The sequence below is a fragment of the Oncorhynchus clarkii genome, chromosome 20 (genome assembly GCF_045791955.1).
Source record: "Oncorhynchus clarkii lewisi isolate Uvic-CL-2024 chromosome 20, UVic_Ocla_1.0, whole genome shotgun sequence".
Classification (NCBI taxonomy): domain Eukaryota; kingdom Metazoa; phylum Chordata; class Actinopteri; order Salmoniformes; family Salmonidae; genus Oncorhynchus; species Oncorhynchus clarkii.
Window position 1 is genome coordinate 47,651,778 of NC_092166.1, and position 24,496 is coordinate 47,676,273.

Sequence of the window (24,496 nt, forward strand, 5' to 3'; positions counted from 1 at the left end):
ATAATAATGTGTGTATGTGATTCATAGTGTTTCTCTTAAAAAGTGGCATGCTTGAGAATTTAGAGAAGTCTATAGTGTACCTATGTGACTTCCATTTATCTTGTCAAGGCTGTGTCTGATGTACAATGAATGCCTTACTGTGAAGTGTCTCTATAGTGATGTGAGTACAGAACTACTTGTCACTGTTGACCTTGTATCACACTGATCCTCATGTAATGGAGAAGATACACAACTTCTCTCCTCTCTATATTTTATGTCTTCTAGCCCCTCGTTGTCTTCAGAGCGTTATGGAGTGAGGTGGAATTAGTAGAAGTTACTAGTAACCACTGATACGGGGTCAGATGTTTTTCATAACCACAATGGTAATCAAATCAAATCAAATGTTATTAGTCACATGCGCCGAATTCAACAGGTGTAGTAGACCTCTCAGTGAAATGCTGAATTCAACAGGTGTAGATCTTACAGTGAAATGCTTACTTATGAGCCCCTAATCAACAATGCAGTTACATTTTTTTATGGATAAGAATAAGAAATAAAAGTAACAAGTAATTAAAAAACAGCAGCACAATAACAATAGCGAGACGATATACAGGGGGTACTGGTACAGAGTCAATGTGCGGGGGGGGGCACCGGTTAGTTGAGGTAATATGTACATGAATGTAGAGTTAAAGTGACTATGCATATACAGTATTATAAACAGAGAGTAGCAGCAGCATAAAAAGAGGGACAATGCAAATAGTCCTGGTAGCCATTTGATTAGATGTTCAGGAATCTTATGGCTTGGGGGTAAAACTGTTGAGAAGCCTTTTTGTCCTAGACTTGGCACTCCGGTACCGCTTGCCATGCGGTAGTAGAGAGAACAGTCTATGACTTGGGGGGCTGGAGTCCTTGACAATTTTTAGGGCCTTCCTCTGACACCGCCTGGTATACAGGTCCTGGATGGCAGAAAGCTTGGCCACAGTGATGTACTGGGCCGTTCTCACTATCCTCTGTAGTGCCTTGCGGTCGGAGGCCGAGCAGTTGCCATACCAGACAGTGATGCAACTCAATGGTACAGCTGTAGAACCTTTTGAGGATCTGAGGACCCATGCCAAATCTTTTCAGTCTCCTGAGGGGGAATAGGTTTTGTCGTGCCCTTTTTCACAACTGTCTTGGTGTGCTTGGACCATGTTAGTTTGTTGGTGATGTGGACACCAAGGAACTTGAAGCTCTCAACCTGCTCCACTACAGCCCCGTCAATGAAAATGGGGGCGTGCTCGGTCCTTCTTTTCCTGTAGTCCACAATCATCTCCTTTGTCTTGATCACGTTGAGGGAGAGGTTGTTGTCCTGGCACCACACGGCCAGATCTCTGACCTCCTCCCTATAGGCTGTCTCGTCGTTGTCGGTGATCAGGCCTACCACTGTTGTGTCGTCTGCAAACTAAATGATGGTGTTGGAGTCGTACCTGGCCGTGCAGTCCTGAGTGAGCAGGGAGTACAGGAGGGGACTGACCACTTACCTCTGAGGGGCCCCTGTGTTGAGGATCAGTGTGGCAGATGTGTTGCTACCTACCCTCACCACCTGGGAGGGGGGGGGGGGGGGGCCCGTCAGGAAGTCCAGGATCCAGTTGCAGAGGGAGGTGTTTAGTCCCAGGATCTAAAATTGTCCCTTTCCTAAATTTGTCATGGATAGGGATATGGACTTTATTTTATTTTCCATAATAAAAAAGTTAAATTTTGGGGGGAAGCCTGGCTTCCCTTGGCATCCATGAATACACACCACTAGTCAGTCCACTTTACGTTAATGTGTCCCTTTTTTTATGTAAAACCAGTGGACCAACTGCACTGCCAACCTTCCTCGTAAAACAAGTGGAGTTGTTGAGTACAGCTCCCGCTGCCCCCCGTCTCTCCCTACTGTGACTACATCGGAGAGATAGAAGAGAGAGAGAGACTGAGGAGGAAGGGAGAGGCTGTCAACACTGACAGAAAGAGACTTCAAAGGGAAGTGAATGATAGTGGTGAAATTGCTGTGTGTGTGTGTGTGTGTGTGTGTGTGTGTGTGTGTGTGTGTGTGTGTGTGTGTGTGTGTGTGTGTGTGTGTGTGTGTGTGTGTGTGTGTGTGTGTGTGTGTGTGTGTGTGTGTGTGTGTGTGTGTGTGTGTGTGTGTGTGTCTGTGTGTGTGTCTGTGTGTGTGTGTGGTGCGTGGTGTGTGTGGTGGTGCGTGTGTGTGACTCTCCCAAAGGATTAGTAGGTGTGTAAAACCAGCAAGTACAAACGTTTTAGAACACCGACTCATTAAAGGGTTTTTCTTTATTTTTACTATTGTCTACATTGTAGAATAATAGTGAAGACATCAACACATATGGTATCATGTAGTAACCAAAAAAGTGTCAAACAAATCCAAATATATTTTATATTTGAGATTCTTCAAATAGCCACCCTTTGCCTTGATGACAGCTTGGCACACATGGGAAAAGTGGAACGGTGTGTAACCTGGAGTCCTAACTGTCCTCATCTCTGTGTTTGTCTTCAGCCATGCAGCAGGTTCTGGACACTCTGAGTGACAGCACCAGCTCCACCATCGCCAATGACCTGGACCTCATCTTCCTCAAGGGCATCATGGAGAGCCCCGTGGTGAGAATATATGTACCTACAGAATGCCTACAGTATACATACTTGTCTATGGTGGTTTTTGATGCAAGAAACCACTTCACAAAATAAAATGCATAATTATTCCCATAACATTATTACAGAGAATCAGAACAATGATGCTACCCTCTGCCTATTGGCTACTTAGCTTATTCAAGCCTGCCTCAAAATACAACATTTCCCCTTTAAGACAAAAACTCTCTTTTCAAAGATGTCTAGAAAAATGCACACATTTTGTGCTCTTGTAATAAGCAATCACTCTCCCCATTGCTGACTACAAATGATCTATAACTGGGCAAAAAGTTGAAATGTTGATAGTGTTGGGGGGGGGAGGCTGCCATAATCGACATCCACGTCTTCGGTGCCTGGGGAACAGTGGGTTAACGTGTAAGGTTTGAAAAGATTTTACTTTTACAAGAGCTACTAGAATGAAAAGTCAACCATCAAAATGATTTAAAGCAAATTGTTTTGTTTTCATTTTGAAATGATCAAGTCAACCTTGACATCAACATTGTAATTATTAACATTACAACATAGTCGTAATTGTTGCGTCATCCAATCAAATGCAGTTGATGCCTAGGAACTGACAGAAGCTCTGAGCTTTTACAATACCATGTCCTGGGGGATACTGTGTTCTTTTCCTTGCGCTTAGAGAAAGAACAGACTCACAGGCCCATTAGTGCTGTGTGGTCTTTCTCTCTCTCCTACAGAGAGCATTCAGACAGACTTTTTTGGGAGAGATAAGAAGATGAGAGCTCTTTGGGGAGCACTGCATCAAATACCTCCAGTTGAAGAAAAGAGCAGAGCCCCTCGCTCTCTTGCTTTCACTCTCAATTTCAATTGAACAGTTTATTGGCATGGGAAACAAACGTTTACATTTACAAAGCAAGTGAAATAGATAATAAACAAAAGTGAAATAATCAATAAAAAATGAACAGTAAACATTACACTCACAAAAGTTCCAGAAGAATAAAGACATTTTTTTGTACTTTAACACTGTCTATATACAGTGTTAATGTTAAAGTACAAAATAAATAAATCAACATAAATATAGGTTGTATTTACAATGGTGTTTGTTCTTCACTGGTTGTCCTTTTCTTGTGGCAACAGGTCACACATCTTGCTGCTGTGATGGCACACTGTGGTTTTTCACCCAATAGATATGGGAGTTTATCAAAATTGGATGTGTTTTCGAATTCTTTGTGGGTCTGAGTAATCTGAGGGAAATATGTGTCTCTAATATGGTCAAATATTTGGCAGGAGGTTAGGAAGTGCAGCTCAGTTTCCACCTCATTTTGTGGGCAGTGTGCACATGGCCTTTCTCAATAGCAAGGCTATGCTCACGGAGTCTGTACATAGTCAAAGATTTCCTTCATTTTGGGTCAGTCTCAGTGGTCAGGTATTCTGCCACTGTGTACCCACATTTTTGTAATTTCTTTGCAATGTGTTAAGTAATTGTATTTTTGCTCTCTCTCTCTCTCTCTCTCGCTCTCTCTCTCAGTGCATGCTGGGAGTCTTTTGGAGTTTGAGTGTTTGGTGTGGAGGGCTCTGTCCTAACTAACTTTCTTGATAGTTTTTTTGGTATTTTCTTTCAATTCTCTTTTTCTATGGTGGAGGGTTAATGCACTATTTGTTTTAGCGGTATCCACAGTTTTTTCAAAGTTAGGGTGGAAGAGGACAGAGTTTTAGTTTCCTGGGGTTTGGAAGGTGTGGGGTGCGCGATGGCTTCTCAGCCTAGCGCGGAGGAGACGCTGTCTATACGGCATGGATTCAGGTGTGTTCCTGAGAATGGAGTTAAGGTGGAGGAGGTTCTGCTTGCTGTCGGTGAACAGGTAGGAGCTGAATTTATACATTCTGCTTCTAGAATGAACAAAGCTGTGTTTGTGTTGATGAAAAGAGCAAATTTGGCTGGTAGGCTAATTGCTAGTGGAATATTTGTAAGGGATGTGTTGGTGCCAGTTTCACCTTTCTCTACTCCTTCGACAAGAGTGGTAGTTGCAAATTTGCCTCCGTTTATTACGGATGATAAAATCAGGAAAGAGCTGAGTCGTTTTGGTAAGTTTGCTAGCGGTTTTTAAGCAAGTTGTTTCGTTCCGGAGGCAAGTGTTTGTTTCTGAATGAAAATGAGCAACAGCTAAATGTGCATTTTAAAGTGAGGCACGGGGAGGGGCTCTATCCAGGGTTTGCCAGCACAGATAGTCTACGGTGTTTTGAGTATGGGGATTTGGGGCATAAGAGCTTTGCGTGCCAACATAAAGCCCGTAGACAAGGTAAGGGTACAAGCGCCAGTGGGGGAAATCGAGGTCAACATGCAGGGGGTAATGAGATGCAGAGGCTGGGCCTAGTCATGCCAGGGCTGGTGATGTAGATGAGGCTGGGCCTAGTCATGCAATAGATGGTGGTGTAGATGAGGCTGGGTCTAGTCAGGCTAGAGATGGTGGGGTAGCGGAGGCTGGGTCTAGTCAGGCTATGGATGGTGGTGTAGCTGAGGCTGGGTCTAGTCATGCTATGGATGGTGGTGTAGCTGAGGCTGGGTCTAGTCAGCCTAGAGATGGTGGGGTAGTTGAGGCTGGGCCTAGTTATGCTATGAAGGGTGGTGTAGATAATGCTAGGCCTAGTCATGCTATGGAGGGTGGTGTAGATGAGGCTGGGTCTAGTCAGGTTATGCTAGTGGATGAGGAGAGTATAGTGGGGAAGTGTAAGAGAATAGGGGGAGGAGGAGGGTGTCAAGGGGAAAAGGAAAAAGGGTGTGGACAAAGGCACCATGGAAACTTTTCCTGTTGCTGTGGGTGATGCCGTGACCAGAGAGGAAGGGCAGGTGGTCAGGATGGGAGATGAAGAGGAAAGTGAGGAGGAGCAGTTATTTTTTTCAGACTCCTCTTCAATGGGCCCGGAGCTGACAGCCAGTCAAGCAGAGGGGTCTAAGTACACGTTGAGAGAACTGACAAGGTTCCTGAATGAGACCAAGGGGAAAAAAGTTCATCTTGAGGCTTTTTTTTCTGATCCGAGAGAGTTTGTAAGATCAGTACAACATGCTATGAAAAATGAGGAGCATGGTGTCCTCTCACCCAGGAAACGGTTTAGGTTGAGGAAGTGGGTCACAACAGTGCGTAAGGGTCTGCCTTCAGACACTGTTTAGATGTATATTTTCTTTCTGGCACTGGGGCTTTTTGAACTTTGCTATTGGTCTCTTTCTTTGCTGGCTTTTCTCCCACTTCTTATGGAGACTCTTCTTGTGGGCTCGCTCATTATAAATGGTGCCAGAGATGTGGGAAAGAGGAGTGTGTTGAGTGAATATGTAAAACAAAAAAAAGTACAGGTGTTGTTTCTGCAGGAGACACATAGTGATGTGTTGAATGAAGTCGATTGGGGGCTCTGATGGGAAGGGGCAAGTGTGTTGCGCCATGGGACAAATCTTAGTGCAGGGGTGGCAGTCCTTTTTGCACCGGGGCTGTCTGTGTGTTGATCCATGGGACAGATATTAGTGCAGGGGAGACAGTCCTTTTTGCACCGGGGCTGTCTGTGTGTTGAGCCATGGGACAGATCTTAGTGCAGGGGAGACAGTCCTTTTTGCACCGGGGCTGTCTGTGTGTTGAGCCATGGGACAGATCTTAGTGCAGGGGAGACAGTCCTTTTTGCACCGGGGCTGTCTGTGTGTTGATCCATGGGACAGATCTTGGTGCAGGGGTGGCCGTCCTTTTTGCACCGGGGCTGTCTGTGTGTTGAGCCATGGGACAGATCTTGGTGCAGGGGTGGCAGTCCTTTTTACACCGGGGCTGTCTGTGTGTTGAGCCATGGGACAAATCTTACTGCAGGGGTGGCAGTCCTTTTTGCACCGGGGCTGTAAAATGTTGCTCCTCAAAGGAGGTGTGTAAAGGTAGGCTGCTTGTTGTTAAAGCAGAAATTAACAACATGGGTTTTATCTTTATAAATGTGTATGTGCCTCATACAGGGAGAGAAAGAGGGGTTCTATTTGGGAGTCTTAGACAGGAACTCTCACAGCTGGCGCCTGAGGAGACGCTGGTGGTCGGAAGGGACAGGAACTCTCACAGCTAGCGCCTGAGGAGACGCTGGTGGTCGGAGGGGACAGGAACTCTCACAGCTAGCGCCTGAGGAGACGCTGGTGGTCGGAGGGGACAGGAACTCTCACAGCTGGCGCCTGAGGAGACGCTGGTGGTCGGAGGGGACTGGACAGCTGGCGCCTGAGGAGACGCTCACAGCTGGCGCCTGAGGAGACGCTGGTGGTCGGAGGGGACTGGAGCTCTCACAGCTAGCGCCTGAGGAGACGCTGGTGGTCGGAGGGGACTGGAACTCTCACAGCTAGCGCCTGAGGAGACGCTGGTGGTCGGAGGGGACTGGAACTCTCACAGCTAGCGCCTGAGGAGACGCTGGTGGTCAGAGGGGACTGGAACTCTCACAGCTAGCGCCTGAGGAGACGCTGGTGGTCGGAGGGGACTGGAACTCTCACAGCTAGCGCCTGAGGAGACGCTGGTGGTCGGAGGGGACTGGGACTGTACAATGGATTTGACAAAAGGCAGAAATGGGGAAGAGCCTCATTCAGTGTCAGTGGGAGTGTTAAGGGACATCATTAATCAGTTCAACCTAGTGGATGTTTGGAGAACTAAACATCCAAACACAAGACAGTATACATGGGTGAAGGTTTTTGGAGCTAGGGTGAGTGCAGCCCGACTTGATCGTTTTTACATGTCTAGGAATCGGAGCAATAGCCTGTTGAGCGCTACCATTCTCCCGGTGGAGTTTTCGGAAAACCATGGCTCGGCTGTCTATTTCACCAGGGCCCCGACAGCCATCCTATTGTAAGTTCAATGTAAAGATGCCACTTTTTGCTTAGGTTTCCAGACCTTTTGGGAAAGGTGGGGGTAGCGAAGAGAGGAGTATGAGTCTCTGAGTCAATGGTGGGATGTGGGGAAAGTCCAATTTCAGCTTTTCTGTCAACAATACACAGCTCTCTCATCCTCAGAGGCGGCTAGGAGAGTATTGGGGGAACTAGAGCGTTGTATTAGTGAGATGGAGGTAGAGATGGTGGGGCAAGGCAATGTAGGCCTCCAGGCTAATTTAGCTGAATTACGTAGGGACCAGGGCAGTTTTTTCCAGGTTAAAGCAAAGGGAGCACTTGTAAGAGCTAGGTTCTCCATGCTCAAGGAGATGGATGCTCCCAGCTCCTTCTTTGGTTTGGAAAGACAGAGCGGTGAAGCCAAGGGCATTGTCTACGGCTGTCTGATGGGCCGGTGACCTCTGTGGTGGGGGAGATGCGGGAGAGGACTGTGGAGTTTTATACTGAGTTGTATAGGGCAGAATTGTGTGATCCTATGTGTGCTCAGGTCTTGTTCGCAGGACTCCCTAAGCGCTCTCTGGCACAGAGGGATAAAATGGACATTCCCCTGTTGTCCCATGAACTGGCAGAGGCCGTAACCCAGGTTTCCCCCGGACGTTTACCGGGGGTCGATGAACTCCCAGTGGTTTTATAAAAAAATCTGGGGAATAATTGGACAGGACTTCTTTTGTGTGTTGCGTGAATGCGTCGGGGTAGGAGAGTTGCCGATGAGATGCCGTCGGGCGGCTCTGACTCTCCTGCCCAAAAAAGGGGACTTGTGTGAACTTAAGAACTGGAGGCCTGTGGCATTACTCTGTGCAGATTACAATGCTTTTGCCAAGGTCCTCTCTAGCAGACTGAAGTCCCATTTGGACTCGATAGTACATAAGGACGAAACATATTGTGTACCGGGACGCTCAATCACGGACAACTTGTTCTTAATCAGGGACATGTTGGACTTGTCGAGAGGTTCTAATGTGAACTTTGGACTGGTCTCTTTAGATCAAGAGAAGGCTTTTGATAGAGTGGACCATGAGTATCTGTTTAATGTGATGTCTGTTTTTGGGTTTGGAGAAAGGATTTTGGCCTGTGTGAAGATGTTGTATGCTGGGACGTCATGTATGGTCAAGGTGGGAGGGGGGCTCAGTAGTCCAGTCTGGGTGAGACGGGGCATTAGACAGGGATGCCCTCTATCTGGGCAGTTATACACACTAGCCATTGAGCCTTTTTTGGGACTGCTACACAGGAGACTGCAGGGAGTGTGCTGGACAGGCATGGATATGGTGACAGGCATAGCAGTGTCAGCATATGCAGGTTACGTTTCTGTGTCACGGGCTTCCTCCTCTTCATCTGAAGAGGAGAGGCGAGAAGGATCGGAGGACCAAAATGCGGCGTGCTTTGTGTTCATCTTGATATTTAATAAAGAAAACACTGAACACTGAAACACACTATACAAAAACAATAAACAAAAGAACGACCGTGACGCTAATGAGAACTGTGCTGACACAAGCAATCAACATAGACAATCACCCACAAAATCCAACACAAAACAGGCTACCTAAATATGGTTCCCAATCAGAGACAATGACTAACACCTGCCTCTGATTGAGAACCATATCAGGCCGAAACACAGAAACAGACAAACTAGACATCCAACATAGAATGCCCACTCAGATCACACCCTGACCAAACAAAACATAGAAACATACAAAGCAAACTATGGTCATGGTGTGACACTGTGATGGTCAGGGATGGTCAGGATATGCAGGCACTGGAGACTAGTCTGAAGGTGTACGAGGGAGCTTCTTCAGCTAAGGTGAACTGGGGCAAGAGCAGACCTGCAACACAAGCTGGTGGACATTTTCTGGTCGGGCCATCACTGGCTGAGGGCGGCAGGGTTTTACATGACCATCCACGAGGGAGGACAGGGCCTGGTGGAACTGGAGAGCAGGATGGCTGCTTTCAGGCTAAAGGCGGTGCAGAGACTGCTGTACCATACTGATGTTGGTTGAAGGGAACCAGCATGCGCACTACTGAGGAGAGCTGGCGGAGTAGCGTTGGACCGGCAGCTGTTCCTCATGAAGCTGGAGAGGCTGAGTACAGCAGGTCTCTCTGATTTTTACTCTGCAGTGCTGAAGGCCTGGCAGCTATTAAAGCCCACAGGAGAAGGGGGTGGAGCCTGGGCTGTGGGTGTGGGTGTGGGAGGAGCCTATCGGCCACCCTGCAGAGGCAACTGATGGCAGCGGGTTTACTAAGGCTGGGTGATCTGTGACTGCTGGGAGAGGAGGGGTGGAAAACCCCGGAAGTCTTGGCACAACAAACAGGAATAACGTCTCTTAGGCTGCTGGAGAGATTCCTGGAAGAGGCCCAGGAGGCACTGTCTGAGCAAGTAAGGGGGGTGTTTGAGCGGCCAAAGGGGGAGGGGCCACCAATGTTTCCACCACTGTAGGTGACGGCAGAGACTGGAGACTGGCAAGGGGGTCTGGAGGACATTTTAGATTTTAACACTCCGAGCCTGGAGGAGTTTGAAGGGGTGGGAGGTAAAGCCCTCTACAACCTCTGCGTTAAGGTTAGGAACATTAGGAGCCTAACAGGAGTGAAGGCACATCAGTGGCAGGGGCTATATGGGGCGGAGAGTATGGTGGGTTTTAGATGGAGGGGGCTCTACAAACCCCCAGTACCAAAGAGGTCAGGGGACCTCCAGTGGAGGGTTCTACATGGAGCCCTGGCCACTAACAGCTGGTTGGCATAGGTAGAACCGAGAATCGGGCAGGGGTGTCCTTTCTGTGTAATGAAAGGAACTGTGATGTGTTTTCTGTGTGCACCAGGTTAATGCCATTAATGTCTCTGTTGGAATGTCTGTGTGAGAGGTTGGGGGGGGGGTTTACTGTTGGGATGTTCATAATGGGATACAGGTATCGATTAAGGAGAAGGCCAAATGGGTTTGCTCAGGCGAAGTTGGCTATTTGGCTAACAGAGAGGAACAGGGTCAAAGTTGGGGGGGTAACAGACCCTTTACTATTGTTTAATGGGATGGTCTCTGTGCGCCTTAGGGTTGAGTTTGAGTTCTATAGAATGATAAAATGTGTGGAGATGTTTCAGGAGATATGGTGTGTTGGGGGGGGGGGGGCTGTCTGTATAGCTGGGGAAGATGTTTTGGGTATACGGTTGTAGAAGTGGTGAGTTGTTTTGGGTATTGTGATGTTGGTTTGGATCATAGGGTAGAGGGCAAGCTGAGTATGGTACATGTATGCAGTACAGGATATATTTTGGTGTTTTATTTTTAAGGGGGGGGTGAGTTTTAAATTAAATGAAAGTCTCTCTCTCTCTCTGTGTTTTATCTGTGTGTTTATCTGTGTGTTTTATCTGTGTGTTTTATCTGTGTGTGTGTGCCCATTGTGTCTATCGATGGGACGTCGACATCATAAATGATTCATCCACAGATGCCAGCTGTAAGAGCACTGGTCCATGTTCAAGGACTTGAGACAGTAGTGGGTCTATTGTATAATATTCATGGTAAAGAATAAATGGAATATATTACGTGGTGCATCTATTCCTTACAGGGCTTTTGAACAGGGCCCTGTGTGTATTCAGCAAGGTTCTGTACTATTAAATCAAATGTTATACATACACATATTTAGCAGATGTTATTGCGGGTGTAGCGAAATGCTTGTCTAAACGATGGTGAGAGAGATATATATAATGAATGGATATTGGCAGAAGCAGCTATGCCAAACGCCATTCACAAAACTACAGAACATTATGATCAGTCATTTCCTTGGCAGCTACTGCTTGGCTCCTTATCTTGGAGTAGTCAGAATAATTGAAGTTGTAGATCATGAGATAACAAATGCGCTCTTGCTCTCACTCACGTATTTAGTTGGCCTACACTTTTAAAATAAAAGGCTATCTACAACCTAAAATGATTATCTGGCTGTCCCCGTAGGAGAACCATTTGAAGAACCCTATTTTTCCCCAATTAGAACCCTTTTGGATTCCATGTAGAACCCTTTCTACAGAGGGTTTTACCTGGAACCCAAAAGGTTTCTCCAATGGTGACAGCTGTAGAACCCTTTTTGAACCCATTTTCTATGAGTGGATACTGTATCTAAATAAATGACATCAGACTTGCAGGTCTTTTGCTCTATTTGGATTCTTCAGCCTCCCATATTTCCAATGTGCCTGTGAAGTAGCTTACAAAGCCAGACAACAACAGCAGAGGGCAAAGATAGCTATTATATGGGGGCATAACCTGCCTTTGGCTGTGTTGTTCTGCTGTCCAAGGGCCACTCTCTGAAGCTTGCTCCACCAGCCTTGCCACCATTACCAAAACACATTCTATGTGTGTCTCTCTCTCTCTCTCTCTTTGTGTGTGTGTGTGAGTGTCTGTCTGTGTGTCACGCCCTGACCGTAGATTGCTTTGTATGTTTTTATGTTTAGTTTGGTCAGGGTGTGATGTGGGTGGGTATTCTATGTTTGTATTTCTATGTTTTCGGCCTGGTATGGTTCCCAATCAGAGGCAGTTGTCAATCGTTGTCTCTGATTGAGAACCATACTTAGGCAGCCTGGTTTCGCCCTTGAGTTGTGGGTAGTTGTTTTCTGTTTTGTGTTGCTGCACCTTACAGGACTGTTTCGTTTTCATTTCTCGCTCTTTGTTATTTTGTTTAGTGTTTCTGTTCTAATAAAATAACACGGACACGTACCACGCTGCATATTGGTCCGATCCTTCCTACTCCTCGTCAGAAGAGGAAGAAAATCGTTACACTGTGTGTGTATTGTGTTTCTGTCCGTCTTGTTTAACAGCAGGGGCGCTCTCCTTTCCCTCACGTAAACAAACAGCCCATGGCTGCCAGATCAGAGATTAGACAACAGGCCCAAGGGAGTATGACTGTCTCTGTGAATCTACCCACAAAACAACATGGCTATTTGTATCTGTTTGGGAGTAACGTAGCAGGATGATAGATCATTTATAATTGACTATTCTATCTTTATATTCTATGCAGCAGCGTACTGGAACGGCTATATATAGAGATCCTTATTTGAGTAGTCTTCTTCTTGTTCTCATTCATTTATCTGATGCTAATTTGAATCAACACTATAGTTACACTGTGCCTACCAATGTATGTAATGGTTTATCTAATGGGTTTAAGACAGCATAAGTTGATCAGGTTAAACCATTTAAGTACTATGCAGTGTTTCAAACTTCTAAATTAAAGGGTTTGCTGTTAATGGGAGCCAAAAAGAAACATTTGGAGATTGATGGGCAGTAACACATTATCATTCAGTTCACTAGTTCCACATGGGCGGTGGGCCAGAGGCCAGTCGTGGTGAAAGGTGAGGGCCCAGTGCCCTCGGTACGAGAGACAAAAAAAACTCATGTTGATGCTCCACAGCACAGGGAGAAAGCACACAGTGTACTTGACTGTTTTAGGGCAGATGCTTATCTTCTGAGACGTTTGTTGTTTGTTTCTGAATGGGAGTTGTACTGTGTTTATTTTGGGATTTCCCATCTTTTTACAATTCATTGACTTTATTGCTAGAAAAGAACTGAGCGAATGGTGAACACTCTGTGACTATTTGCACTTATTTGTATGGCCTAAGTGCGTTGTGAGATTTGGCACTAATTGGTTCTGATTTGGTTCCAATGGTCCTGTGTGGCACAGTTGGTAAAAGCATGGCGCTAGCAACGCCAGAGTCGTGGGATTGAATGCAAAAATGTGTGCACACACTGCACTGTAAGTCGCGTTTGATAAAAGTGTCGGCTAAATAGTGTAGGCTAAAATTTCCAACAAAGATGGTTATTAACAAGACCGTTTTTTTACCTTCAGTTCCCGTCTCCCTGCTACCCTCAGGCCCATGAGAACCTGGAGGAGTCCAGGCTGGAGGCGGTGAGTGACAACAACATGGAGCTGGTACAGGACATCCTGAAGGAGCTCACTCCCCTCACACACAGGAACAAGGCTGCAGACGAACTGGCACGCATACTGAAGGAGCCACACTTCCAGGTCTAAAACACTCAATGTTTTAGCTTTTATCAGGGCTGATCTAGGACAAGTTCCCTCCTGTCTACGTAATCTTATTCATTATGATCTGAATGGCCAAACTGATCTTAGATCAGCACTCCTACTGTGGGACTTTTTTTTGACCCATTCTCCAAGAACTTTACCTTATTGAGGGGAAAATGACCTAACTTATGTAGCTACCATGGATGGCATGCTACCGTGTTTAATGTATCGAATGCCGTCTTCTTAAGATCAGTTGTGAATCTTACTAGATCAATTCCATCCTACAGTATGTGTCATGCAATCATCAACATCATTATCCTCTGCCCCTATTGGTCCACACACAGTCTCTCCTGGAAACCCATGATTCGGTGGCATCCAAGACCTTTGAGACTCCTCCTCCCAGCCCCTGTTTCTTCATGGACGCTGCCTTCAACACCCAGCCTGTAGCCCCAGACGCAGTCAGGATGGTGGGCATCCGCAAGGTGTCTGGAGAGCACCTGGTAAGACTCAGTGAGGGGCAAGAAATGCTGGACACCCTGGCAGCCATTTTGAAATGGCTTACTTTACAGTGGCTTACAGTGCAACTGTTTGTTGAGTATGTTTCTTAATGAAATTAAAAAACAAAATGGCGGTCCTTGTTATACCATTGTAGGTCCTTCCACTCAGTGTCATGGATTTTTTACTTTTCTTTGACTCTGCTCATGTAGTTAAAAACGGCAATGTAAAATACAGTGCTATATCTTTGCCTTTGTAGGGTGTGACGTTCCGGGTAGAGAGCGGAGAGCTGGTGATCGCCCGCATCCTCCACGGCGGGATGATCGACCAGCAGGGCCTCCTCCACGTCGGTGACATTATCAAGGAGGTGAACGCGAAAGAGGTGGGCAACGACCCCAAGGTGCTCCAGCAGATGCTGAAAGAGGCCAGCGGCAGTGTGGTGCTCAAGATCCTCCCCAGCTACCAGGAGCCTCACACCCCACGCCAGGTGAGTTGACCCATGATTTCTCTGTGACCCCATACAGTGAACCATATGACCTGCCATCCAGGACCCTCTATACCAGTCAGTGTCAGATGAAGGCCCTAAACATTTTCAAAAGACTCCAACCTCCCAAGTCATAGACTGTTCTCTCTGCTACTGCACGGCAAGCTGTACCTCTGCTCCAAGTCTGGAGCCAACAGGACCCTGAACAACTTCCAACTCCAAACCATACGACTGTTAAGTAGTTAGTTTAATAGTTGACCAAATAGCTACCCGAAATAAAGAATTCAGACCCCTTCCCCTTTTTTACATTTTGTTACATTACAGCCTTTTTCTAAAATGGATGAAATAAATAAAAATCCTCATTAATCTACCCACAATACCCCTTGTCAAAGCAAAAACAGGTTTTTAGAAATGTTTGCAAATGTATTAAAAATAAAAGACAGAAATACCTTATTTACCCATAGTTTCTTCAGCTGTCCTTGTGGCTGGTCTCAGACAATTCCACAGGTGAAGAAGCCAGATGTGGAGGTCATGGACTGGCGTGGTATCGCGTGGTCTGCTGTTGTGAGGCAGGTTGGACATGCTGCGAAATGATCTAAAATGACATTGGAGGCGGCTTATGATAGAGACATGAACATTAAATTCTTTAGACATTTCTGCAGTCAGCATACCAATTGCACTCTCCATCAAAACTTGAGACATCTGTGGCATTGTGTTGTGTGACAAAACTGCACATTTTAGAGTGGCCTTTTATTGTCCCCAGCACAAGGTGCACTTGTTTAATGATCATGCTGTTTAATCAGCTTCTTGATATGCCAACCCAGACAGGTGGATGGATTATCTTGCCAAAGAGAAAAGCTCACTAACAGGGATGTAAACAAATTTGTGCACAACATTTGCAAGAAATACGTTTTTTATGCTTTTGGGAAATTTCTGGGGTATTTTTTTTCAGCTCATGGAACATGGGACCAACACTTTACATTTGCGTTTATATTTTGGTTCAGTATAAATGTAACCCTAGCCCATATCTGTTTTGGGATTTCTGTATATCTGAAAGCATTTTATATGTGTATCCAATATGCCAAAAACGTCCACTTAGCCTATCAAATCTTTTCAGATTGACATGAAATTCTATTTGGTTTTTCAGAAAATACTGTAGAGTCAATGTCTCTTTAACCTTGTGTCTCCTTCCAAGAATACACATCCAATGCAACCTCTTCAATTGAGTGCTATGGTGGCATTTATTGTCATGAATATTGCCTTGGATGCAGCTCTGCAGAGTGGTAACATTAACCTTAACCACACTGCTAATGTCAAACCCTAATTTTAGATTAAGACCAAAAAGCACATTTACATTTTCCTGAATTTGTACGATATATCCAATTTTGACTTTGTAGCTGGTCCATCTAGTGGAAATCACTCAGTTCTGCCTGCAAGCCAAGATTCATGACAATAAACATCAACCTGCCAATTGCGCTGGCAATTTTACTTTTACAATTTTGTGAGATTTTTTTTTATTTTTTAAGTGTAATCCTACTAATGACTTTTCTCTCATGAATAATGAATTAGCTACTGGAGTCACCGTGAGGATGAGAGAGCAAACCAAAAAGGGCCAGAAAAACAGAAAAAGATCTGTACAGTACATCTGTTCCAACTAGAAAGAAAATGTTTCAATCGGTTATTTCAACCCACAGACTCAGCATTCAGTTGACAAAAATAGTTATTCAGAATAGTGTATGCACCCTAAATGAATACACCTAAAACACATTACTGGTTACTATTAGTCCCCTTGAACCTTTCCGCCCAGCCTTTGGATTCCTTGTTAGTATAGTGTCCTTAGCTCTGTGAGTCTAGCTAATGGACCCAGAATCTCTGAGGAGTCAACCCACTGTGCACAGATGTCAATTCAATGTCTATTCCACGTTGGTTCAATGTCATTTCATGAAATTATGTTTAAACGCGGTTGTTTCAACCAGTGTGTGCCCAGTGGGAAAGAGTGTGCGAGATTGATTGTACTCAGTGGCATCATGACCCAAATGAAATAAATAACAATAAAATGTTTTGTCAGATACACCGGAGAGGTACAGTGAAAGGTTTTATTTTGCAGGGTCAGCCATAGTAATACAGTACCCCTGGTGCAAATAAGGGTTAAGTGCCTTGCTCAAGGGCACATCGACAGATTTTTCACCTTGTCGGCTGGAGTATTTGAACCAGCGACTCTTCGGTAACTGACCCAGAGATCAAGGAAAAGCTCACAGGACTGGACACCTCCCTCAAATAGCAGTAATTCATGGCATGCTAATAGCCCACAGCTCTGTACTGTCCATCCAGTCCACTGACAATTCCACAACTACTACCTTATACACACAAGTGTAAAGGGATAAAGAATATGTACATAAAGATATATGAATGAGTGATGGTACAGAACGGCATAGGCAAGATGCAGTAGATGGTATCGAGTACAGTATATACAAATGAGATGAGTAATGTAGGATATGTAAACATTATATTAAGTGGCATTGTTTAAAGTGGCTAGTGATACATGTATTACATAAAGATGGCAAGATGTAGCAGTTTAAATGAGTACAGTATATACATATGAGATGAGTAATGTAGGGTATGTAAACATTAAGTGGCATAGTTTAAAGTGGCTAGTGATACATTTTTGACATCAATTCCCATTATTAAAGTGGCTGGAGTTGAGTCAGTATGTTGGCAGCAGCCACTCAATGTTAGTGGTGGCTGTTTAACAGTCTGATGGCATTGAGATAGAAGCTGTTTTTCAGTCTTTCGGTCCCTGCTTTGATGCACCTGTACTGACCTCGCCTTCTGGATGATAGCGGGGTGAACAGGCAGTGGCTCGGGTGGTTGTTGTCCTTGATGATCTTTATGACCTTCCTGTGACATCGGGTGGTGTAGGTGTCCTGGAGGGCAGGTAGTTTGCCCCCGGTGATGCGTTGTGCAGACCTCACTACCCTCTGGAGAGCCTTACAGTTGTGGGAGGAGCAGTTGCCGTACCAGGCGGTGATACAGCCCGACAGGATGCTCTCGATTGTGCATCTGTAGAAGTTTGAGTGCTTTTGGTGACAAGCCAAATTTCTTCAGCCTCCTGAGGTTGAAGAGGCGCTACTGCCCCTTCTTCACAACACTGTCTTTGTGGGTGGACAAATTCAGTTTGTCCGTGATGGGTATGCCGAGGAACTTAAAACTTACTACCCTCTCCACTACTGTCCCGTCGATGTGGATAGGGGGGTGCTCCCTCTGCTGTTTCCTGAAGTCCATGATCATCTCTTTTGTTTTGTTGACGTTGAGTGTGAGTGTGAGGTAATTTTCCTGACACCACACTCCGAGGGCCCTCACCTCCTCCCTGTAGGCCGTCTCGTCGTTGTTGGTAATCAAGCCTACCACTGTAGTGTCGTCCGCAAACTTGATGATTGAGTTTGAGGCGTGCATGGCCACGCAGTCGTGGGTGAACATGGAGTACAGGAGAGGCCCCAGTGTTGAGGATCAGCGGGGTGGAGATGTTGTTACCTACCCTCACCACCTGGAAGTGGCCCGTCAGGAAGTCCAGTACCCAGTTGCACAGGGCGGGGTCGAGACCCAGGGTCTCGAGCTTGATGATGAGTTTGGAGGGTACTATGGTGATAAATGCTGAGCTGTAGTCGATGAACAGCATTCTCACATAGGTATTCCTCTTGTCCAGGTGGGTTAGGGCAGTGTGCAGTGTGGTTGCGATTGCGTCGTCTGTGGACCTATTGGGGCGGTAAGCAAATTGGAGTGGGTCTAGGGTGTCAGGTAGGGTGGAGATGATATGGTCCTTGACTAGTCTCTCAAAGCACTTCATGATGACGGAAGTGAGTGCTGCGGGGCGGTAGTCGTTTAGCTCAGTTACCTTAGCTTTCTTGGGAACAGGGACAATGGCGGCCCTCAACAATGAGATAAACAGTTTGTCAAAACACCGTAACATTACATTACATACAAGGCGCTTTGTGCAGGTGGGTGCTACACTACATTGATAATGGATGATACATTCCTCTTAAGTGCTCAATTAATCCAGTCCATTAAAGAGATCCGCCCGGTATATTACAAAGTACCAACATTAACTACCAGGTGGTCATTAAGATGGTAGTTAATGTTGGTACTTTGTAATATACCGGGCGGTGTATGCTGAGGTGACCGAGCTAAGTAGAATACTCCTTTTACCCAGTGTCCTGTCTGTGACTCCAAGTGACAACATTTCCCTCCACATTGCTAAAATCACTGGGGGGTAGAAGGGGTGATGGGAGGGCTAGAGTAGCTCAGGGGCTGAGGGGAGCATTTCATTCACACTTCAACTTGCTGCCATGAGTAATCACCGTTGAGCATAGGGAAGGGTTGCCATGGCTACCTGTTTGGGCTCTAACTCCTTCCGACTCTTCCATTTTCAGGAGATGGGATACAGGGGTGGTGCTCTAGCTTTGTGTTGTCTGGGACAGTAAGAGGCAGATGAATGAGTTTCAAGTGAGCAAGGCTGTCTGATGGAGATGGTCTTGACCAGATACTGTAGCTATTCACCAGGAACCATTGAGACCACACACTGGTTGCCGGTATTGTGTTCATAGTAGTATGGCATGTAAACAAATACTGTAATAAAGTGTTTAACGTAGCATTTTGAAGTAGGCAGTGTATTGAGCACTAGAAATTATGTATTATGTTTAGATGGCGTTTACCTCTACTCAAGCTCTGACCTGTTCACCGAGCTCCCTCTCCATCTCCCTCAGGCGTATGTGAAGTGTCACTTTGACTACGACCCGTCCCATGACAACCTAATCCCCTGTAAGGAGGCAGGCCTGGGCTTCAGCAGTGGAGACATCCTGCAGCTTTTCAACCAGGAGGACCTCAACTGGTGGCAGGTCAGTCACTTCTAACGGACAACCACTGTTTAGTCTTTCACTTTATCATGTTTATCCTAAATAGTTTTAAAAAATATATGTTGTGGTTGCAATGCAGTGATAGAAGCACTTTATGAATGTATTTCCACCACAGGCATGTCACCTAGTGGGGGGCAGTGCAGGCCTCATCCCTAGCCAGCTACTGGAGGAGAAGAGGAAGGCTTTTGTCAAGAGAGATCTGGAGCTGGTTACTACAGGTACTGTATATTATATACTGAGGATACAAAGGAGCTTGGCATCTTCTACACACTAAAGACAGCACTCAATTTACTCAAGTTGAACACGTTTACTAGGCAAGTCAGTTAAGAACAAATTATTTACAATGACGGCCTACCCCAGCCAAACCCTAACCCGGATGATGCTGGGCCAATTGTGTGCCGCCCTATGGGACTCCCAATCCCAGCTGGTTGTGATACAGTCTGGAATCGAACCAGGGTCTCTAGTGTTGCCTCTAGCACTGCGATGCAGTGCCTTAGACCGCTGCTCCACTCAGGAGTCCACATTTGTCAGGAAGATAAAACAAGAAAAACTAAAATGGGATAAGATTATACTTTTTTATTGTCTGAATGCGCAAAATATGGTCCACCAACATGAATCATGAGTAGAATAAATTGCGACAAAATAAAGACATTTTTTTGTTCTGGGTGTTTTGTGTGCATACGCTTTGACTGCCTGCTTGTCCCCTCGTCACCCTTCAAGATGGTTGTTTAATCAGTGAAGAGGGACCAGCATAAAGAAGCAGACTTAGAAAGACATGACTCAGAAAAGCAGGCTGTTCCTCGTTAAGCTCATTCTAGACAGGAGGTGCCAGGTCACATTCATACTGTAGTGTTCTCTTTCTGTCTGTAGCACAGGTGGTAGGTGGTGAGTCCCCCACTCCGCCCTGCTTGCAGCCACATGCTCTTCACTTCAGTAGAGGGAGGTGGCAGTCAGGCAGTCCACTAAGGCACTAATACTGCCCTTGGACCTGTATGAAACAAATATGGGACACTTGTGGGGGCTATTCACGCAGTATATGATATGGTCATACATTCGTGGCCAAAACTATTGGCACCTTTGCACTTTTTTCAAATATGTAGTTTCTTCCAGAAAACTGTTTAAAAATAAAACATTTTGGTATCCAATATGTATGTCTTCAGTGTGCAAAAAATAATAATAATAACAACAACAAAAAATCTGAATAATTTATTTACATCTTAGCTTATTCCACAAAGAAATCCTAAAATGGCCCGGACAATATTATTTGCACCATCTAGAGGTAGTTAGAAATAATTTGATTTCCAGCAGGTGATTCTCCTTTACTTTGGAATTGAACTCACCAGTGGTGAGTTGCAGGTGCCTGCAGTATAAACATCACGTATTCATCCAGGTTAAATAGAGAAGAGGACTGGTACCTGTAGTAACCAGCTCCAGATCTCTCTTGACACTGTGTGTACCGCAACGAGCATGGACAAAAGAAAGAACCAGAGAATTATCTGTGGACGTCAGACACAAGATTGTAGTCAAGCATGGACAATCTCAATGCCACAAGTCCATCTCCAGAGACCTTGATGTTCCTGTTTCCACCGTACGTAATGTTATCGAGATGTTTAAGGCCCATGCCACTGTAGCCAACCTCACTGGACGTGGCCTCAAAGAGAAAACTTGATGTAAGATTGCAGCGAAGGATTGTTAGAATGGTGGATAAGCACCTCGGCCAACTGCTACACATATTCAAGCTGACCTTCAGACACAAGGTAGGACAGTTTCCTGTCGCACCATCCGTCGCCAACTCAATGGAAGGGGGTTATATGGTAGGAGACCCAGGAGGACCCCACTGCTGAGAGAAAGGCTGGAAAGACTGAAAAGCCTGACTGCAATTTGACAAAACAGACTTGAGCATGCCTTTCTGACAACCCAGTGTTAGAACACTGGGTCTCCGTCAAAGGTCATGGGTCTTCCAGCAGGACAATGACCCCAAACACACTTCAAAAAGCACCCAGGAATGGTTCATGACAAAACGCTGGACTGTTCTGAAGTGGCCAGCAATGAGTTCAGATCTAAATCCAATTGAAAACAGCACCCTTCTAATCTGGGAGAACTGGAGCAGTTTGCACAAGAGGAGTGGCCCAAACTGCCAGTACAGAGGTGCAGGAAGCTTGTCGTTGGCTACAGGAAGCGCTTGATTGCAGTTATTTTGACCTAAGGCTGTGCTTCCAAATATTAAGTCAAGGGTATCAATAATTTTGTCAATGTCATTTTTGTTTATTTTTTTATTTAAATGGATATATTAAGTTCTGAATAAAAAACAAAGGTTCTGTAATATTAACAGTGAAATAAAGAATTGTGGAGACCAAATACTTTGTTCAATTTCAACTTATTTTTAGGGAAAATGAGTTACTTGAAAAAAGTACAAGGATGCAATTTTTTGGGGCCACGACTGTATATAAAATGCCAATCCCAAGCTACTTATAGTCAACACATGTATTGATTGTATCAAGTCAATGTAAGAATCAAACACATAATAGTCGAGTTGCAAGCACCATGGTCCTACCGACTGAGCCATTGGAACCAGAATTCAGTACATGATATGATTCAAAGGTCCGGCCCTTTAATGCATTCCATCAACAAATATATAAACTGCATCAATATCACAGTCATAATTGTATCCATGAACAAAGAGTCATATCAAAAGGTTATGTCATGCCCATTGGTGTCTCTGCTTCAAACAAATGTCCTTAAAGCCCACCAGCCAGCCATACTGAAGAGACGACTGGGCAGTGACAGAGATTACCAGCCAGCCATACTGAAGAGACGACTGGGCAGTGACAGAGATTACCAGCCAGCCATACTGAAGAGACGACTGGGCAGTGACAGAGATTCACAGCCAGCCATACTGAAGAGACGACTGGGCAGTGACAGAGATTCCCAGCCAGCCATACTGAAGAGACGACTGGGCAGTGACAGAGATTCCCAGCCAGCCATACTGAAGAGACGACTGGGCAGTGACAGAGATTCCCAGCCATACTGAAGAGACAACTGGGCAGTGACAGAGATTCCCAGCCATACTGAAGAGACGACTGGGCAGTGACAGAGATTCCCAGCCATACTGAAGAGACGACTGGGCAGTGACAGAGATTCCCAGCCAGCCATACTGAAGAGACGACTGGGCAGTGACAGAGATTACCAGCCAGCCATACTGAAGAGACGACTGGGCAGTGACAGAGATTCCCAGCCAGCCATACTGAAGAGACGACTGGGCAGTGACAGAGATTCCCAGCCATACTGAAGAGACGACTGGGCAGTGACAGAGATTCCCAGCCATACTGAAGAGACAACTGGGCAGTGACAGAGATTCCCAGCCATCCATACTGAAGAGACGACTGGGCAGTGGCAGAGATTGCCAGCCAGCCATACTGAAGAGACGACTGGGCAGTGACAGAGATTCCCAGCCAGCCATACTGAAGAGACGACTGGGCAGGGACAGAGATTCCCAGCCAGCCATACCGAAGAGACGACTGGGCAGTGACAGAGATTCCCAGGCAGCCATACTGAAGAGACGACTGGGCAGTGACAGAGATTCCCAGCCATACTGAAGAGACGACTGGGCAGTGACAGAGATTCCCAGCCATACTGAAGAGACGACTGGGCAGTGACAGAGATTCCCAGCCATACTGAAGAGACGACTGGGCAGTGACAGAGATTCCCAGGTGTACTGTTGTAATCAAATTGAATTGCCATCCTTTCTGTAATGCAGGGGTATTCAACCTAGAGTCTTATTTTTTTTAAATTGTGTATATATATATATATATATATATATATATATATATATATATATATATATATATATATATATAAAGATTATTTTTTTTGTATATATATATATATATATATATATATATATATATATATATATATATATATATATATACAAAAAAAATAATCTTTTTTTATTCATGTTTTTATGAATATCACTAGAAACAGCAGAATAAACACATTTTAAATGACTTATCTACAGTAGAAAAGAGGAGAATAAAACTACTAGTAAGCTTTCTTCGCTTGAACATACATTTTTGCCAACACATAGCTAAACTTTGTTTATACAGCTAAACAGCTGGAGTTACCTTTCTAGCTAATAGGCTATGTTAGAGTTACACTTCCTCTAACAAATCCAACGTGGGGAGGTCAAAATAATGAAAAACATTCTTCTAAATCCATTCATTATAAAATGTTGATTAGTTCTCCTTGCCATTATCTGTCACCTAATGATAAGACAAGACGTGGGAACATTTACATTTTTTGCTAATATATGAAGGGGGTCCCTGGGTCGCTGTTTGCCTGGGAGGAGGTTTCTGGGTAAGATTGAAGGCCCCTGCTGTAATGCATTGGCATACTCCCCTCTGGTGGTACAGGCTACATATTGCAGACTTAATTTATGATACAGAGCAGCAACATTGTAAAAGGCAACCGACCCTGACTGGCAGGTACTATCCATTAAATTGATAAAGACTCAATTTAAGTGGGTTGGGAAGTACTGAATGAAGACAACATTTTGTGTGTTGCCTTTCTCAGGTCCTCTTTGTTCTGGAATGGGTGGGAAGAAGAAAAAAAAGATGATGTATCTGACAACCAAAAATGCAGGTAAGTTTTTTCGTGCCAAAATGACAATTCGTAAACGTAACAATGTTTGAAACTGCTGCCATTGTATTCTTTACTTGTAAACTTGATTAGAAAACAGTGTAAACGGTTGTCAATGTTGTATGCTATATTGTGTATGTGCAGCATGAATTAGATTAGGTAAAGTAATACTGATAGTAACACTGATTATGTGGATGTCTGATATCAATATGTTCCTGTTCAGAGTTTGATCGGCACGAGCTGAGGATCTACGAGGAGGTTGCCAAGGTTTCCCCGTTTCGCCGGAAGACGTTGGTTCTGATTGGAGCACAGGGAGTGGGCCGCCGTAGTCTAAAAAACAAACTGTTGGTGTCAGACCCCCTGCGCTACGGGACCACCATCCCCTGTGAGTAGCACTACAGTAGCATTTAACACTGACCAGCCATTGACATTGACCCTCTGTGATTTATGCCATATTTAAAAAATAATTTAAAAACATACAAACAATTTAGAAATACAAATA

General features: G+C 45.1%; 1 protein-coding gene across 2 annotated transcripts in view; it reads left to right on the forward strand.

Moving 5' to 3' along the window:
- Positions 1-24,496, forward strand: part of LOC139377464 (MAGUK p55 subfamily member 2-like) — a 63,527-nt gene that overhangs the window by 33,425 nt on the left and 5,606 nt on the right. The window contains exons 1-8 of one of the 2 annotated variants that reach the window (XM_071120493.1): positions 2,515-2,613; positions 13,291-13,467; positions 13,812-13,967; positions 14,222-14,449; positions 19,207-19,338; positions 19,472-19,574; positions 23,929-23,997; positions 24,218-24,379. In XM_071120493.1, coding sequence (XP_070976594.1) covers positions 2,515-2,613; positions 13,291-13,467; positions 13,812-13,967; positions 14,222-14,449; positions 19,207-19,338; positions 19,472-19,574; positions 23,929-23,997; positions 24,218-24,379 — 1,126 coding nt within the window. Of the gene's footprint in view, positions 1-2,514; positions 2,614-13,290; positions 13,468-13,811; positions 13,968-14,221; positions 14,450-19,206; positions 19,339-19,471; positions 19,575-23,928; positions 23,998-24,217; positions 24,380-24,496 lie in introns of those variants that run through there. The other variant, XM_071120494.1, reaches the window with a different exon arrangement.